This window comes from Monodon monoceros, unplaced genomic scaffold (assembly GCF_005190385.1).
Source record: "Monodon monoceros isolate NGI ecotype Baffin Bay Population unplaced genomic scaffold, NGI_Narwhal_1 Super_Scaffold_18, whole genome shotgun sequence".
Classification (NCBI taxonomy): Eukaryota; Metazoa; Chordata; class Mammalia; order Artiodactyla; family Monodontidae; genus Monodon; species Monodon monoceros.
The window spans coordinates 150,832,497-150,851,177 of record NW_021703774.1 but is presented as its reverse complement, the minus strand read 5'-3'; the positions used below and the strand labels follow the sequence as shown (position 1 = coordinate 150,851,177).

General features: G+C 45.4%; 2 protein-coding genes across 3 annotated transcripts in view; one reads left to right on the top strand and one right to left on the bottom strand.

The window, feature by feature from the left end:
- Nucleotides 1–704: 704 nt before the first annotated feature.
- On the bottom strand, nt 705–6,852 carry CUNH1orf109 (chromosome unknown C1orf109 homolog). Its single transcript, XM_029227197.1, has 5 exons — nt 6,597–6,852; nt 6,143–6,417; nt 4,204–4,383; nt 2,194–2,312; nt 705–2,020 (listed from the first exon to the last, which is right to left on the bottom strand). Exons 2-5 carry the CDS (start codon nt 6,415–6,417, stop codon nt 1,983–1,985), a joined length of 612 nt encoding a protein of 203 aa, XP_029083030.1. The 5' UTR covers nt 6,597–6,852; the 3' UTR covers nt 705–1,982.
- A 228-nt stretch (nt 6,853–7,080) lies between these two features.
- CDCA8 (cell division cycle associated 8) overlaps nt 7,081–18,681 on the top strand; it is a 15,492-nt gene continuing 3,891 nt past the window's right edge. For both annotated transcript variants that reach the window (XM_029227089.1, XM_029227088.1), the window contains exons 1-8: nt 7,081–7,136; nt 7,297–7,409; nt 7,549–7,677; nt 9,749–9,789; nt 11,726–11,798; nt 13,809–13,891; nt 16,525–16,589; nt 17,710–17,805. In XM_029227089.1, the coding sequence (XP_029082922.1) occupies nt 7,313–7,409; nt 7,549–7,677; nt 9,749–9,789; nt 11,726–11,798; nt 13,809–13,891; nt 16,525–16,589; nt 17,710–17,805 (584 nt within the window). In that variant the 5' untranslated portion in view covers nt 7,081–7,136; nt 7,297–7,312. The remainder of the gene's footprint in view (nt 7,137–7,296; nt 7,410–7,548; nt 7,678–9,748; nt 9,790–11,725; nt 11,799–13,808; nt 13,892–16,524; nt 16,590–17,709; nt 17,806–18,681) is intronic.

Sequence of the window (18,681 nt, the reverse complement as noted above, 5' to 3'; positions counted from 1 at the left end):
ACTGGTTTAAATCTTTCCCTGGTTGAACTATAAATCTTTTTAGGGCTCTCCTTCACCTCTGTACCCACAGCACATCATAAGACCTGATACCAAATGTCTTGAGTTAAGTTACTTACAATTATTATATATGTGATAGATTTTTTTAAAATTTCTGGAAGAAAAAAAAATTCCTGGAAGAATATACACCACATTATTAAAAATGATTACGTATCTGGTAGGTGGACATTGCGCGTTTTTCACTTTCTGTAATACTTCAATCTTTCACAGCCAGAATGTATTATCCTTACAGGTAGAAAAACATGATGACTTAAAAAAATACATGTAAAATATAACATTATAATACATTCATAAAATGGTATATAATTGTGTTGAGCTAGATTCACAGATATGAAAAACTGGCCAAACTATATTAATATTTTTTTAAAAGATAATTTAAACAACAATATTTATCAATAACACCCTAATTGTTTTGTTAAAAAAACTTGTGAATATGGACACTAAAAAGATACTTAACAAAATATCTCTGGTGGAGCTTGTTTTATACTTTTCTGCATTTTAAATGTTTTCTACAATTTTTCTGTTTTTTTTTTTTTTTTTTTTGCCGTACGCGGGCCTCTCACTGTTGTGGCTTCTCCCGTTGCGGAGCACAGGCTCCGGACGCGCAGGCTCAGCGGCCATGGCTCACGAGCCCAGTCGCTCCGCAGCATGTGGGATCTTCCCGGACCGGGACACGAACCCACGTCCCCTGCATCGGCAGGCGTACTCTCAACCACTGCGCCACCAGGGAAGCCCTCTACTGTTTTTTAAAAAGCATATATCACTTTTGTAATACGAAAAAAGTCATTTTCATTTTGAAAAATATCTATATTCTTTATTAAGCCTCTTTACATCCAATGACCCAGATTTTTACACCAGCCCAGGAAGCTGACAGGTCGGGAAGTACCACAACCATTTCACTGATGAAGGCACTGGGCCTCAGAAACCCAACCCTGAACACCTGACTGTGAGCTGGTGTTCTCCCATCCACGCAGCCACCCCAAGATCAGAGAACTGTAGCAAGTCAGTCACCAGCTTTGGTTTAAAAAAAAAAAAAAAAACTGTTATTTGAGGAGTCCCACTATCCCCAGTTACTTACTCTCAGATAGTAAGAGCAACAAGAGAACCCCTCCAAACACAAAGCATTCAGAATAATTCATGCTGCACCACCTCCCCCTGGTGGTAGGCTCTGGAAACTAAAATTGTTTTGATGATAAGGAGCTACTGCAATTCGAAAACAGTAACTGTTTTCCACCAACATCACCTCTACTTCTTTATTTTTTTAAAAATATCTATTTATTTATTTGGTTGTGTCAGGTCTTAGTTGCGGCACACGGGATCTTTCATTGCAGCACGCAGGCTTCTCTCTAGTTGTGGCATGCAGGCTTAGCTGCCCCTCGGCATGTGGGATCTTAGTTCCCTGACCAGGGTTCAAACCTGTGTTCCCTGCATTGGAAGGTGGATTCTTAAGCACTGGACCACCAGGGAAGTCCCACCCCTTACTTCTTTAAATCATCAAAGCCACTTTTTTCCATCAAGGCGTTGGATACTGACACAAATACACGAAACCAGGACCTGGTGTCAACGAGGCTGAGAGCTTTGGATGATGCTGGGGGCAGCGGCACTCTCTACCCCTGTCCTTTCCTTCCTTACCACTTCTGTGGCTGTTGCTTCTGCCCCCAGTGTTCTTCTGCACGGCCTTTCCTGCATCCTCTCTGTCTCTGTCCACTCCCCTGAGCCTTAGGAAAGGGCAAGGTGTGACCATGTGCCCTCACCCAGGACCTGGCATGAAGAAGACCCAACATCCAGCACAATCCTCAGGCTCTAGGCACTGACATTTCCAATAAGTCCAGTTGCAATGCTGACATTTCTTTAGAAATATCAGAGCGCAGTAAGGTCGGTCTTCAACTGCATCCCCCTAGTCTCCCGATAAACACACGGCTTCTTCACTCTTCCAGGAAGAAGGACACGTTCAACAGGATATCTGGAACAGGAAGAGAGAGAACACATGGCATACCACCTCTCCAGAAAACACAAAACATCAGATTTGTAAAAGCTACAAAGGCACCATGAGGGCATCTCTACATGCTTTCAAAGAGGTGAGACACAGAAAGAAAGGAGGGGAGGAGACACGAAGGACTAAATGAAAACCAGTACCTCGTACAAGGTCTGGGTGTTCGTCTTCCGAAATTCGGTCCCAGGCTTTGGGCAAAGCTTGGATGTTTCCCAAGTCTCCCCACTGGATTGAGGACAGAAGATACTTCCTCTTCAGGTACCTTCCTGGGAGTTAAGGAAGGTGCTCAAAAAGAAAATGAAATATGCTGAAGGAAGAAAATGCCCTGGAGAGAGTTCCTGGGAGCTAGAAAAGTGAAAGCGCAGCTACTGCTACATTTACCAGGTGGGCAGGACTCGCCTCTGCTACACGTCTTTACCGAGCCCTTCTTTACACACATGGCTCTGGGCTACAGGGAAAAGGACAGAAACACTGTCCCTGCAATCTGGGATCTCACTGTGGTGAGAAAAAAACAGAAACTGAAAAGACGCTAAATGACAGGAAAGATTAAACTCGGTGGAAGTTCAGAGGATGACTTCATCGCCTTTAGAGGACAGGAGGAGGATTCCAGCACATAATGGATTCAGGGACAGGACATTTCCAGTGCGGCTGGCATGGAACGATGTGCAGAGTAGCAGGAAAGGTGGCTGAGAGGGCAGGTGGAGCCAGAACACAAAGACCAGCACGGGGGTTCTCGTCCTCAGAGCACCAGAAGCTACTGAAAACTCCTACACAAGCAACAGGATCAGAACGAGACTTCGGGAAGATAGATCTGTGGAGTGAGGCCACTCCCCGGGGGCGGCTTAGAGGGAAAGAAGCCAGGGTCAGAGAAACCTGTCTAGAGACTGCATGTGACTAAGGGTCCAAGTGAGAAACAATGGTAGAGGCAGTGTGGATAGAGAAGGAAACGACAAGAAGCACCAAGGAAACAGAATGGAAGGACTTAACAGCTGAGTGCAAACATTCTTACAACGGCAGCTGGCACACCATAAGCGCTCAGTGAGGGTGGCCCCAGCTACTGCTCCCACTGCCCACGCTGCTGTCGCCACCACTGTGGCCGATGCTGCTACGCTGCAAGCAGAAAACAGCAGGAAGGGGGGAGAATGCTGCTTAAGTTTCCAGACTAAGTGATCAGACAGGTTTGATGCTACAACTTAAGGAAACAGGAGCCGAACAGGAGGGCTGGACGGAGGATTTCAATTCTCCATTTCAGCTTGCAGTTCCGCGAGATTCCAGTGGGAGGCATCTGCAGGAAACTGAAAATCAAAACTAGAGGCAAGAATAAAGGTTGGCTTGGGAGTGATTCAAATGAAGGTAGAAACTCCAGCCAGAGGGTAGATGCGACTAACAGGCAAGAATTGAGAGGAAAAAGGTGAGAGAGCTCCAACTAACAGGTCTTTCTGCTTCCACCCAAGTCCTTCCTCAGAACATAGCTGGGTGATACTGTTGAAAACATAGGTCTGATCAGGTTACTCCTCTACTCAAAACCTTCTATAGCTTTCCATCTCACTCAGAGTAAAAGCCAAAATTCAAAGACCTTGGAGGCCCCACCAGGCCTAGCCCTGCCTCTCTGACCACATCTCCTGTTAGACCACCCCCCTTTCACTCGGTTTGAGCCCCACTGGCCGCCTTGCTACTTCCTGAACATACCAGGCTCGCTGTCACCTCAGGGCCTTTACACTTGCTGTTTCTTCTACCTGGAACACTCTTCCCCCATGGTTCTCTCCCTCACCCTCTTCAGGTCTTTTCTCAAATACCACTTTCTCAGTGAGGCCTGCCCAGACCACCCTATTTAAAACCACAAGCCCACCCTCACCCCTCGCTTTCCTCATTCCCTGCTCTATTTTTCTCCAAGGCACTTATCACCATCTGACAATCTATATAATTTCCTTTTTTAAATGCCTATCTTCTAGCACCTAGAGCAACGCCTGGCAGGGAGCAGTTACTCAATAAGTGATTTAAGGAGTGACTGTACAAAGGAATGCAGAAAGAATCCAAGTTCAAGAACCAAAGAGAACTGACCCATACTATATATTTTTGGGCAATCTTGTGAAAACTGAAATTAAAAAGACTTCCTGGAACAGTTCTGTACCCGAAATGTGTGCAAAGGATACAAACTTCGATAATGTCTCTCGATATCCTGTAACCACTCCAACATTTCAGCCACAGAGGGGCTTGTAGCTGAAGCCTGCAGGACAGCATCGAGGCTGATCATGTCTGCATGCTGCTCATAGATCTGAAGCACGTGTTCCACGTGGCTGCTGACTACATCACGCACCTTGAGGAGGGCGGCTCTGGGGGAAGAGTCTGATATTAGGCAATATCATGAGAAAGGCCTAAGGCCAGGTTCCTTAACCTCAGCACTAAGGACGTCTTGGACCAGATGATTCTTTGTGGTGGAGGGCTGCCCTGTGCGTTGCAGGATGTTCAGAAGCATCCCTGACCTCTACCTACTAGACGACAAGAACAAACCATGCCTCCACCGTTCCCAAGGTGTGACAATCAATAACGTCTCCAGATATTTACTGCCACACATCCCAGTGGGAAAAACTGCCTCCAAATGAGATCCATTGGTCTATGGAGATTGATGATGGTGCCTTGGAGGCAGGGGTGGCTCAAGAATTAAGAACTGACTTAAAGATGGAGAGGCTGAAGTTACATGGCTCTCAAAGCTGTGTGATGATGTTATTCCCAGCTGCCAAAGAAAGTAAAGGCCAAGCGGGCCTTCTGGGGCTGCCATACAGGAGAGCAAATGCTCACACGCAGTCCAATGCAATGTACGTGAAAGGAATATAAGCAAGAGGAAACTGAAGCAACAAACCAGCAGTGTTCTCATGCTACCTCGTGCCCCATACTAGTGAATTCTTGAACAGGTAAGATTTGGGCTCTTGACACACCCAGACTACTGTGGATCTTAGGAAAGTTACTTATTCTCAATCACGAATAAAAACGGTCTCTTTTGTTCACTGTGCATCCTAACTGCCTAAAACGTCGAGACCGGCGGACAGAACAACAAACAACTGTCCAATGAACGAAAAGGATTGCTGTGAAGAGTAGGTGCAACCATGCATATTAAGTGCTTCGCGAAGTGCCTAGCCTATGGTAAATTTTGTTATTATTCCATTGGTGACTCCAAGGGGCCCCGCCACCAAGACGAAGGCTACAACTTCCCAGAGGGCAAGGCAGTCCCTAGCCTAGAACTGCAGCTTTCAAAAATGTTTGACTGTGGCTCACAATTAAAAAATAGACTTAAGATTAACAGCCCAGTACTCACACACAAACACGTAATCAACTGAAATAAAAGTCCACTATCTTAGAACGTACCGTGACCTAATTTAATTGATTGTCTTGTCTCTCTCTTTTACTCAGCTTAGGAACTAAGTCTGCTTCATTGTTGTATTCCTAGCACCTGTGCTTGGCATCCCATAGGTGCTTAATAAAATGTTTTTTGTACAAATGAATACAAAGAAGGCCCCATCTTTGACAGTTTCCTATTAGTCTATGGCACAGACTCTACACACTAGAACCTTCTCCCGTCCTGGTCAAGGAAAGGCCATACGTGCCCTGTCTCTTCTCTGTCCTCAATTACCGGTAACTCTAAGGTAGAGGGTCTAACATTAGGCATAGTAAGAGCTTAGAGACGTGCTACTCGTGGCACGCAGACACCAATGAACAGCAGAACAAGTGGCCCTGGTGTCAGGCATACTTGGGTTAGAATTCCAGTTTTACTATTTACTAACTGCACAACCATAGGCAATCTGCTTGAGCCTCAGTTTCCTCACCGGAAAAATTAATTAAGTGAGGTTAAGTCAAAGAGGTGTTGGAAAGATTTTATGAGATAATGTATGTAAAACCCTTAGCTCTGGCACCTAATAAATTTACAGTATAGCTCCTCACTGCTTTTTACCCAAGAAAGACTACAGAGGAGGGCCAATATCCCTAAATACCACGCTCTCAAGTAAGAAGAAAAACACCCTTCCGACTGATCCTAGCTTATTAAACACCCAGTTTTAAAATCTTTCCGCCAAGAACGAGCGCCACTGAGCCTCTTACAGCCTCTCCCCTAGCCTGTCCAGGAGAGTGTCACCAGCCGCCAGCTGCTTGCGCCTCAGCCGCTCCTGTAAGTCTGGGAAGTCCCGAAGTGACGGCACATCCTCAAATCGTAGGTTCTGTGCGGCCTGCAGCTGCTCTGCCAGGTTGCTGAGGGAGGCCAGGAGGGGCGGGCAGTCCCTGAGAGCGCTCTGCCACAGGCCCTGCTGCTCCTCCACCACGGGAAAGCACTTCCTCAGGGCCTCCTGCACCGCGAGCAAAGGCTGGTCTTGAGTCATCTTCCGTTGGGGAAAGGAAAAAACAAAAACAAAAAAAAAGCATTAGGGTTCCAAATCGATAGGGGAAGGACCGGGTCATGGGTGGGAGTTATTTCCGTTCGCAGGTGAGAACAGCGTTTCCTCAGGTAGGGCCGTCTACTCCTCCCGACAGGATTTTCTAACGCGAGGTGTTGTCTTACCTTTAGAGGGGCTCTCGGAAGGCAGGACTCTTGTTTCCCACCTCGAGAAGCGTTTCCTGACTATCCCTCGGAGGAGGCTCGTCCGGGTTCGGGCAGTTTCCCGTTTTAGACTGCGGGTTCCCCGGGCCTATCCGTGCGTCCGGAGCCAGAAGCTTGTCTCCTCTCCTTGAGGCTGCGGGTCGCTTTCCCTAAACCAGCGGGAAAACTTAAAGCTAAAGCAATCAAAGTTTAAGAACCTTCCCAGGGCGCCAGCCTGCCTCCGAGTCTCTCTACGCATGCCCCAACATGGCTACCGAGTCGCGAAAATATGCCGTCAATGCCTTCTGGGTACTGTAGTCCTACATGTGGACTGGCTGTCTGATCGCAGGGCTTCCCTGTGATTGGTTATTGTGGGATCCTCCTAAGACGGCGGCTTCTCACTGGTCAGCCTGTGGCAGTTTGAATTTGGTGGCGGCGGTCGCACGTCCGGTTAGCCCCGGAGCCGCTCCCTCTCAGCTGAAGCAGCCAGGTTTTTCTCAGCCCCTGTTTCGGGACCCACAGGTGGGTGCCTCGCAAATCTTTTATGCCCAGGCCCCGAAGGGCAGGGGTCCCCCTCCAAAGCCCCTGGGGTGCCCTCCGCCCTCTCCCTCACCCTTGCGGCCCCTTGTCCCTCCCCGTCTCCGCCGCTGACGCCTTGTGGCTCGGCCCCCTCTCCCTGCAGCCTCCATCGAAGCGCCATGGCTCCGGCTAGGAAGGGCGGCAGTCGGGTGACCAAGACCAGCTCGGTACGGAGCCGAAAGCTCGCCTCTTTTCTTAAGGACTTCGACCGTGAAGGTAAGGGGCGGAGCCCGGGTGGTCGCTAGCACCTGGGGCAGTCGCGGGGTGCTGGCGGATTGGGGCGCTGGCAGCACGGATTCCAGGCCGCATTCGCCCGCCGGGTGACCCGTGTCCCGTCCGCTCTGCCCTCTCGCAGTGCAAATACGATCCAAGCAGATTCAGTCAGACAGGCAGAACCTCCTCAAGGAGATGGATAACTTGTACAACATCGAGATCCTGCGACTCCCCAAGGCGCTGCGCGAGATGAACTGGCTCGACTACTTCGGTAAGAGCTGCTACTCTTTCCCCAGGCCTCGGCCTGGAGCCCTTCTGTGGTTACCATGGCAGCCTTCGTCTTCTTAGTGAGGTCTTCCAAGATCACTGTAGGAAACTGCAGCCCTCCTCCTTCCCCCCATTCCCTGTCTCACCTCCCGGCTTTACTTTTCTCCTTAGCTCTTACCCTCATCTACCTCTGCAGGCAGGCAAACGTTTTCTCTAAAGGACCAGATAATAAATATTTTAGGCTTTGTAGGCCAGAGGGTTCGCTGTCGAAACGACTCAACTTTGCTGTTATAGTTCCAAAACAGCTGCAGTGAATGGGCATAGCTGTTTTACAATAAAAACTTACTTATGGACACACTGAAATGTGAATTTGACATAGATTTCACGTGTCATGAAATACTCTTTTTGGGGGGGGACGGGGGGGGATATTTTATCCAACCATTTGAAAATGAATGAGTGCATGGCTTGGTTTATTACCAGACCTCCGTTGGAAGGATAATCCCAAGCAGCTCTTCCTGCAGCTTAGGGAAAATGCCAGTTTAAAAATGGGCATATCAAATTGTGAAGTGCCAGGACTCAAGGGTTTTCCTGGCCAGAGAAAAATCCCAGCCTGTTCCCCACCCCCTTGCTAAATGTCCAAGGAAATGCAGAAGGCTGTCCTTTTGCTGGGTTACCCTTACTTTTACTATTTTCCTTATTGTTAATTACCCAGTATATGGCCTCCTTCCTGGATAGAAATGCATGTTCTGTTCACATAGTAGACGTTCGGTGATGCTTTTGACTTCCCCTTTTATTTATTAACCTATGTGTGCATCTCCGCAGATCTTCATTGAGCATGTGTTAGGCACAGTGCTAGGTGCCGAAGATGCATTGGGAAATAAAATAGGCGTTGTCCGTGCCTCCAGGAACTTACAAGTTGGTAGAGAAGGATCATTTTCAAAATTTGGACATGATTATATATTTTAAATTATGAGTACTACAAAGGAGAATAGAGTAGTGGTCAATGAGCACATTTATATAGTGCTTTCTATGGCAGACAGGCACTGTACCAAGTGTTTTCCATATATTAACTGATTTCATCCTCATCACAACCATATTAATTGTTAATATTATCCCTGTTTTATAGACAAGATTAAAGCACAGAGATTGTTTACTTTGCTCAAAGTCTCATAAGCTAGTTAGTGACAGAGTCTACTTGAACCTAGGCATTCTGGTTCCAGAGCCTGAGTTCTTAACTATTATAGGGGATACTACCAGTTTTTCCAGCCGGAGGACCTAACCTAAGTTTTTATTCTACATCTAAACCTGCAAAGACCTCTTCATTAAGTACACATTTACTCCATACCTACTGTGAGACTTTTTTTTTTTTTTTTTTTTGCGGTACGTGGGCCTCTCACTGTTGTGGCCTCTCCCGTTGCGGAGCACAGGCTCCGGACGCGCAGGCTCAGCGGCCATGGCTCACGAGCCCAGTCGCTCCGCAGCATGTGGGATCTTCCCGGACCGGGACACGAACCCACGTCCCCTGCATCGGCAGGCGTACTCCCAACCACTGCGCCACCAGGGAAGCCCTGTGTGACATATTTTTGCCAGAAGCTATGGGTGTTATCTCTGTCCTCAAAGAGTTCAGTTCAAGGCAGGGCACTTTTACAGCTTTGAGTAGTTGTTGGATGTGACGATAGTGAGCAACTAACTCAGCACATTGCAGCGATCTGCTGAGAGAGAAAAATAAGCAGAGTTTGTGTTTGAGCTGAGTTTTGAAGTATGAATTAGAAATTTTTTGGGTGCAGAGGATTATTTCGGGCAGAGGAAATAAGTACCAGGGCACTGAGTCATGAGAGACAGTGGCACATTTGGGAAATAACAGGCACTTTGGTGTGGTGGAACCTAGAATAAGCCATGAGGGGAACAGTCAAGCTTGGAGAGAAATTAAACTAGGTTGTAAAGGCTCCTGAGTGTTGGATCAAGGGCTTAATCTGGTCAAGTGTAAGAAAGGTAAGTGGTCATATTAGGGAGGATGGTTTATTATTTAAATTGTTAGAATCTGATAGTAACTAAACAAAACGTTCTTTTCAAAGCCCTTGGAGGAAACAAGCGGGCGCTGGAGGAAGCAGCAACAGTAAGTGACTTCTCCTATTTTTGAACTGTTGGTTAGTTTTAAGTTTAGTCTGTTCACAAAATTCAACCAGTGGGTGCTGACTGTGGAAGAGGTTCCAGAGGGGAAGTATCTGTGTCAACAAAAAAAGTATAGTTGTCAAATGCTGAGTACATGAAGCCCAGATAATTTCAAGGTTTATAAAGAGAGGTAGTTCTTTTTTTGGCAGGTTCCTTGCAGCTCTTTGCCCGGACCTTTGCAGGGGAAGTAGAAAGCCTAAAGTCCAAGTTCCTTTAAGCCCCTGCATCATTACACGGTGACCTGGCCTGCTAGATGAGGCAGAATAAAGAGTTTAGATCTGCACTGTCTGTTAACAGTAGCCACCAGCTACGTGTAGCTCTTTAAATTAATTAAAATTAATAAAATATTCAATTCCTCAGACACACCAGCCACATTTCAAATGTTCAGTAGCCACTTTCCATTCCATCATCCGTTTCAGACAGCACTCGTCTGTCTAGCACAGCACTTTCTAAGCTAAGCCTTGACAGCTTCAGAATCCTCGTCTGTGTACTCCATGTAGTCTCTGCCAGCCCAGAGACGAAACCTGTGTCATTCCTAGTCTGTAACGACTATTCTGATATTTACACATGCCCTGCAAGAAAAGGCCTGTGAATCATGCCTGCTTTTGCCTATTCCCATACATATAGTTACCACTGGGAACAAATTTAATTAGAATGGCGACTGGAAGCCTTTTTGAAGGCCCCAGGGGCATAGTAGAAAAACTTTTGGCCCTCTAGACTTTAAAAATTAAAAAAAATTTTTTTAAGGTAACTATGTGAGGTGCTGAATGTGTTAATTAACTTGATTGTGGTAATCATTTCACAATGTGTATGTATCACAAATCCTCATGTTGTACACTTTAAATATGTTAGAATTTTATTTGTCAATTATACCTCAATAAAGCTGGAGGGAAAAAATGAGAAGGCTGACATAGCATCAAGTGTGGTAGAGAATATGGGTCATTAGGAACTTGTTTGCTCCTGGCATGTAAACAAGTACAATCACTTTGGAAAACAATTTTGCATAATATTAAGGCTGAACACTTGTGTACCCTACCACCCTGTAATGCCCCATCCCTAAGTATATAGCCAAGAGAAAACTTGGACAGGTGTGCATCAGACACATGTATAAGACAGTTCAAAGTAACAGTGTTTGTAATAGCAAAATACTGTTGAGAGGAGATTGGACAAATCCATCGTGATAGATATTACATAGCAGTGAAAACAAATTAACTACAACCACGAATAGTGATCAAAAACAAAAGCAAACAAAATATTGTTTAAGCACATACACATTTGTGGAGAAACACACACACACACACTTTCTTTCAAGCAAATGGAATGATGATAGTGATTATCTCTAAGGAATGACAGAATTAGGAGACTGGTCACCTTTCGAGGAGAGGCAAGGAAATAGAACAGGGAAAAATACATAGCCTAGAAGCAAGTAATTGGCAATGTTTTAGGCCTTCGTTAGTATGGTGGGTTTATGGAAGTTCAGTATTTTGTATTATAACTAACATAACAATCTTTTGTATGTATCAAAGAATATGTTTGGGGTTTTTTTGTTTTTAACATTTTACTTATTTATTTATTTGGTTGTGTGGGGTCTTAGTTGCGGCAGGCAGGCTCCTTAGTTGCAGCTCGTGGGCTCCTTAGTTGCGTGAGATGGGCTCCTTAGTTGTGGCATGCGAACTCTTAGTTGTGGCATGCATGTGGAATCTAGTTCCCTGACCAGGGATCGAACCCGGGCCACCTGCATTGGGAGCACAGAGTCCTATCCACTGCGCCACCAGGGAAGTCCCAAGAATATGTTTTTTAATTAATGTTTTTAATCTTAAAATATTGTTCCTCATGTTTGATGGAATATACCTTTTGTTTTCTGGCTGTGTTCATTACAGGCTGACCTGGATATCTCAGAAATAAACAAACTAACAGCAGAAGCTGTTCAGACACCCCTGAAATCTGCCAAAAGTGAGTACTTTTCAAAACCCCTTGTTGAACTGAGAGAATGAAGGCCTAGTGTGGTTGGCTGGCTGCTTGGGGAGACCTCACTGGAGGAACCTCTTCCCTCTAATGCGTGGTCCTCAGTCTTGCAAATCCAAAAATTTGATTTTAGCCTCTGCATTCAGTTAATGATATGCAGGACTGATAACTAACTGAACTCTTTAGACCAATGTGTGAGCTAAAGTGAAGGTGAAAGAAGAAAAACAAAAGCTGTGCTGGAAACCAAACAGTGTTGCCTGCTTGCTTCCCTGAGTTAGAGAGGTGAGCAAGGTTTGGAGAGGTGCTACAAGACACGTTAGTGCCGGCCAAGGCTCTCCCTGATGTGATCAGAAGCGTTCAAAGAGCATTGTGAAAGGACCAACTGTCTAAGCATGTCATTCCATGTTGCTCAATTCACTGACCCATCTGTGGAAAATTCTCTCACATACACGTCCAACACTCTGAGAAACACTATCTTAAAGGGTAAGTTTGGGGGAAGCTGGGTTGTAATTAGTGAGCATAGACTCAGGCCAGGGTGAGTTCTGTTATGGACGTGATGTCACTGTCATTAAGCTCCAGTAGCTCAATGCATCCAACTCCAGTGAGGATGAACCTGACCCAAGACCTGGAGTTTGGGGCTGCCCACCAAGCAGGCACCTTCTCCACTGGGCCAAGCCAGAAACACCGTCCAATTCTTGTTCCAGCTTGCCTTCCATCAGAGTTGTCCTGTAGCATGAAGACAGCATGATGGGATTTTCACTTTCCTAGTGTCATGTTCCAGGCCTGCCCCAGCAAGGTTGTGACGTAATTGGACTTGGGTGTTCCTAGAGTTAGTTCCTTAGCTGCAAATCTGCAATCTGTTAGGTCGCTTTGGGTTATTTCTACATTTAGGTAATGTCCAATTTCTCTTTTGAATTCCACTTTTTTTTTTTCGTATTTGGTGTGTGGGGTGGGGGGCTAGTCTTCCGATTTCACCACTGGGAACTGAACACACTGGGACCCAGGTCAAACAACAGTAGAAACTGGTTTTGTGTCCTCTCGACCACCGGACTTCAACTACATTGTAAGCTTTTTTTTTTTAAGGTAAATATACTTAGATTCTTATTTGTGTCAGGGAGAAAAAAAAAGCTTAAAAGTCATTAAGTCTGATCTCTCCTCCCATAATTAAATTTCTCTATGGAATCCCTGCTTGGGATTTTCTAGTCCATGGTTGTACATATTTAGCAGTGAGACTACCTTTCATCGATAGACAGCTGTAATGGTTAGAACGTTTTTTCTAATTTTGAACCAGAGTTTCCTGTGGTTTCTACATATTGATACTGGTTCTGCTCTTTGAGGTCCCATAGAGCTGTCTTCCATATGACAACCCCTTAAATATTAAAAATTGGTATTATTTCCTCTGTTATCATCCATCCTAAACATCCCTCATATCCCTTTTCCTTCTAAGATGATAGTTGTAATAATTTATTATTTATAAATAGTATTTTATTATAATAAATAGTAATACTTATAGTGTGTTCAGTACCATCCAAGGGACTTTACATTCATTCGTCCCACAAATATTTAATAAGCACTTATATAGTAGGCGCAATTCTAGGGTTTGGGATGAATAACAAAGACCGTGTTTTTGTGGAGCACACATTCCAGGTCTCATCATATCCCTATGAAGTGGCTCCTCCCTTTTAGATGATCACCATGAAAGCCATGTGACCGAGTCAGAGGCAGGGCCAGGCCTCAAGCTCAAGGCTGTCTGACTCCAGGGTCTGCACTCTTATTCAGAATGCTGGGCTGCCGTACAAAGCATTATATGGGGTTTCTTAACCACTCTTGAGACCCTCTTTTTTGTCTAAACCCTCTTTTTTTTTTTAAAGTCATCTTTATATTGGATCTATTTCTTGATTACAGCCTAAGAGTGCATAAGTTTTATTTCCTATAAGAAATGTGAATGCATAAAAGTTTATTCCCATGAGAAATATCACTGTTAAAACTTTCTTATAGCACGAAAGGCGATGCAAGTGGATGACATGATAAAGGAAGAAGAAGAGGAAGAAAATGAAAATAAGAATACTCAAACTGCAAGAGTAAGTAGGCATTCAGATTCAGGGCTGGAGCCTGTCAGGAGAAAAAGGAAATACTTAAAATACAGTATGCTCCCCCAGCACCCTTGGGCACAGCCTTTAAAATGAGTGAGATTTCACTAGCTGGAGAAGAAAGGGAAGGGAATTCCAGGAAGAGGAATGAAAGTGCCCTTTAAGGAACAGGAAGCAGTTTGGTATGGCTGGGGTGTAAACTGTGAGGGTGATCTGGGGAGAGCAGGGGCCAGAAAATGAATGGCCTTGTGTGCCAAACTTGGAAGTTGCAGTTTCATGAGGTAGGTCTTGGTAAATGACATGACCAGATAGGTATTTCAGAATAGGATTCGGGATAAATGGGAGAGAGGAAAAACTAGAGACAAGGGAACCATTCAGGAGGCTACTGTAATTCTTTTTTTTTTTTTAATTTTTTTTTTAATTGAAGTTTAGTTGATTTACAGTGTAGTGCCAATCTCTGCTGTACAGCAAAGTGACTCAGTTATACACATAGAGACATTCTTTTTTATATATTTTCCATTACAGTTTATCACAGGATATTAAGTATAGTTCCCTGTGCTATATAGTAGGACCTTGTTGTTTATCCATCCTATATGTAATAGTTTACATATACTAATCCCAAACTCCCAGTCCTTCCCTCCCTCATCCCCCTCCCTCTTGGCAACCACAAGTCTGATCTCTATGTTGTGCATCTGTTTCTGTTTTGTAGATAGTTTCATTTGTGCCATATTTTAGATTCCACATATAAGTGATATCATATGGTATTTGCCTTTCTCTTTCTGACTCTTAGTTCACTTAGTATGATAATCTCTAGTTGCATCCATGTTGCTGCAAATGGCATTATTTTGTTCTTTTTTATGGCTGAGTAGTATTCCATTGTATATATGTACCACATCTTCTTTATCCATTTCTCTGTCGACGGACATTTAGGTTGCTTCCATGTCTTGGCTATTGTGAATAGTGCTGCTATGAACATAGGGGTGCATGTATCTTTTTGAATTACAGTTTTGTCCGGGTATATGCCCAGGAGTGGGATTGCTGGATCATATGGTAATTCTATCTTGTAGTTTTCTGAGGAACCTCCACACTGTTTTCCATAGTTGCTGTACCAGCTTACATTCCTACCAATAGGGTAGGAGGGTTCCCTTTTCTCCACACCCTCTCCAGCATTTATTTGTAGACTTTTTAGTGATGGCCGTTCTGACCTGTGTGAGGTGGATTTGATTTGCATTTCTCTAATAATTAATGATGTTGAGCATCTTTTCATGTGCCTACTGGCCATCTGTATGTCGTCTTTAGAGAGATGTCTATTAAGGTCTTTTGCCCATTTTTCGATTGGGTTGTTTGTTTTTTGTTGTTGAGTTGTATGAGCTGTTTGTATATTTTGGAGATTAAGCCCTTGTCTGTTGCATCATTTGCAAATATAGTCTCCCATTACGTAGGTTTTTTCCTTTTTTTTTATGGTTTCCTTTGCTGTGCAAAAGCTTGTAAGTTTGATTAGGTCCCATTTGTTTAGTTTTGTTTTCACTTCTGTTGCCTTGGGAGACTGACCTAAGAAAACACTGGTACAATTTATATTAGAGAATGTTTTGCCTATGCTCTCTTCTAGGACTTTTGTGGTGCCATGTCTCATGTTTAAGTCTTTAAGCCATTTTGAGTTTATTTTTGTGCATGGTGTGAGGGTGTGTTCTAACTTCATTGATTTACATGCAGAGGCTGCTGTAATTCTTGAACTGAGGCACTGACGCTGTAAAAAGAGAAGGGATGGTTCTGAGATAAGTTTTATAATGGAGAGTAGGCAAGATTGGTAGAGGGAAGGACGGACCAGAGACGACTAGGTGGTTTCTAGTCTAGGGAACTGCCATCCGGTGGCATGTGGGGCACAGGAGGAGGAGGAGTGCTGGGTTAGGGCTAAGGGGAGCAGTCCCTGTGTCAGTTGTTTGGCCTGCTGAGTGTTCAGTACTTCTCCAGGGCAGCTCGCCCTGACAGAAATCTCAGCCTGGAGCTCAGGCAGAAGTAAGAGACTGAGAGACAACGACTCCCAGATCTTTACGTGGTTGTCCCAGCGAGGGAGTCGATGAGGTTGTACAGGGAGAACGTGGAGGGGAGGCTGAGGATGGACCCTAGGAGGGAAGGTAGAAAGAGGAGCTTGTGAGGCAACCTGCAGAGGGCCAGCCAGAGAAGTGGGGAGGTGGGTAGATCTTAGAAACAAGGGAGGGTGTCAGCAGGTAAAGAGTGATTCCTGTCAGGTACCTCCGAGGACTCAGCAAGGGTGAGGACTGCTGAGGGTTCCTTGGATTGGGCACCTGGGTGCCCTTAGTGACCGTCACAGCAGCACTTTGTGAGGGGGTGGGAGTGGGGTGGGGAGACCAGCCAGGCTGTACTCAGTCCAGAAGACACTTACCTTTACTCTCAGTCCAAGGCCTCTATTCTGAAGACTCAGGCAGTATAGATTCTTAGTTGATCAATTATGTTCAGAATTATTTAAGTCACTGTGAATTCTGTGAGATAGACCTTCTGATGTTCGGTATTAGTTTTCTTTTCCAGAGCTGGTACCCCTCTCCCTTACCTTTCCCCTTTGCAGGGCCTTTTGTAACCTCAGTTTCATTTGCCTGTGACTTCAGGTTAAAAGGTGTCCTCCATCCAAGAAGAGAACCCAGTCCATACAAGGAAAAGGCAAAAGTAAAAGGTAACAGGTTTTCCAGATTTAGATGTGTTTTTGGTTTTATTGGAGAACCACATTCATCGTGGCAGAAATAGGTGGTAAAAGGGCTTTTGTGACTTGTGTTCAAGTTGAGCTTCACATCATCGAATCCTACAGTATCTGAGCTGGAGGGGCCTCTAGACACCGTCTGACCCAACACCTTCTCTGGTTCTTCTGCCCACGTTCTCTATCTTCCCCCCCGCCTTTTTTTTTTTTTAATGCAAACAAGGAGATTAAGACCCAGAAACACAGAGTAAGCACTGCATATTTTGTTCAGTTACCTGACAGTCCACGTATAGAACTACCCACAGTCAGTCACAAAGTGGCTGTCACCTACCTGTAGTTAGTTTCTTAAAAGATTCCTCCTCGGGCTTCCCTGGTGGCACAGTGGTTGAGAGTCCGCCTGCCGATGCAGGGGACACGGGTTCGTGCCCCGGTCCGGGAAGATCCCATATGCCGCGGAGCGGCTGGGCCCGTGAGCCATGGCTGCTGAGCCTGCGCGTCCAGAGCCTGTGCTCCGTAACGGGAGAGGCCACAACGGTGAGAGGCCTGCGTACTGCAAAAAAAAAAAAGATTCCTCCTGTTCTTGCTAAATAATGAGTCACCGTAGACTTGGAACTCTTTATGCTGGGAGTTGGGGGGAGGGGCTGCCTCTTAACAGGCTCAGGAAAGTAGTCACTGGGGCGTGTGTCTGTGAAGCGGTGGGCTCCTCCCACTTCTCCCTGGGCAGTGGGAGCTGCCTGGCAGGAGGACAGGAGCTCCAGCTAGGGGGCCTGCAGGGTGCTGAGGGGCTGGCTCCTTCCCCTCATTCGTTAGCTTGATTGATAAGTCAGATTCTGGAGGCAGACGGCCTGGGTTCGGAGTTCTGGCTCTGCCCTAATTGGCTGTATGATCTTGGGCAAGTTATTTAACTCAATATGCCTGAGTTTCTGCATCCGGAAATGAGGATCATGGTGCTTCTCAGAGGGTGGTTAGGAGGGCTGCACGAGCTAATGTGTGTAACGTGCCCAGGATAGGCTCTGACGTGGTCAGTGTTACCTGCCTCTGCGGCTGCCGCCCCTGAACCTGAGAGTTGGCGTACCTAATGGTCATGTCTCACCTGTAGGTCAAACCATTGTGCCACTGTTACCCCAGCTGTGGGCCGAATGGAGTTGTCTATGGTGAAACCAACTCCGGGCCCGACACCCAGGTTTGACTCAAGGTGAGTATTGACAGCAGCACTTGGATTTTTGTGGGAGCCCAACATTTGATGTTTGCCAGAAAAGAAGGGTGTTTAAGAAAATACTGGGAAGCCCTCACAGAGGAGGGTAACCGCCTGGGTTTCCTAATGTTTGCCTCTCCCCTGAGTGTAGGTTTGCGTGTTTTTGGTGACAAAATGATTCTTTATCTGTCCCTGATGACTAGGAGGCCTCTAGTGACTGTTTTGGTCTTTTCCGATTCTGATCAAGTTTATTTTAAATTGGTAGGTACTCTCCCATACTCTTGGTAGGAGTGAAAATGGACACCACCTTTTGGGAGACCAGTATAAACAAGGATGTTCTTATAGCATAAATTAATCCCTTCCATAGTGCTGGTCAACTAGATAGGACATGGGGTATAGCCATTAAATAAGTACATCCGCATGTGCTGATGGGGGAGAGCTTCATGATCACAAGCATCTCCAAAGCAGGTGGCAGGGCAGCGTGTCCTAGATGACCCCATTTGATAGAAAGTTTCTGGAAGGACGCGTAAGGAACTGAGAGTGGTTATCTGGAGTGGGGAGAGTGAGGAAGACGACTTACCTCCTACTTCTAATTGTCTTCCTTAACTGCTTATTGTTTTTTTTTTTTACATGAGTATATAGTAAAAGACCTTTAGGGAAAAATAGATGGCAGCATTTTAAAGGTCTTGAGAAAGTCACTTTGGGAATTAATATAATGATGTAATCTCTGAATCATCCAACTTTGACCCTGGAAAAGTCCTCCTGATGGAAGCGCTTAGCCACTCTTGGAAATATATTAACCACAGTTTATTTCTGACTTTGTGGATGGATGGATGGATGGATGGATGGATGGATGGATGGATGGATGGATGGATG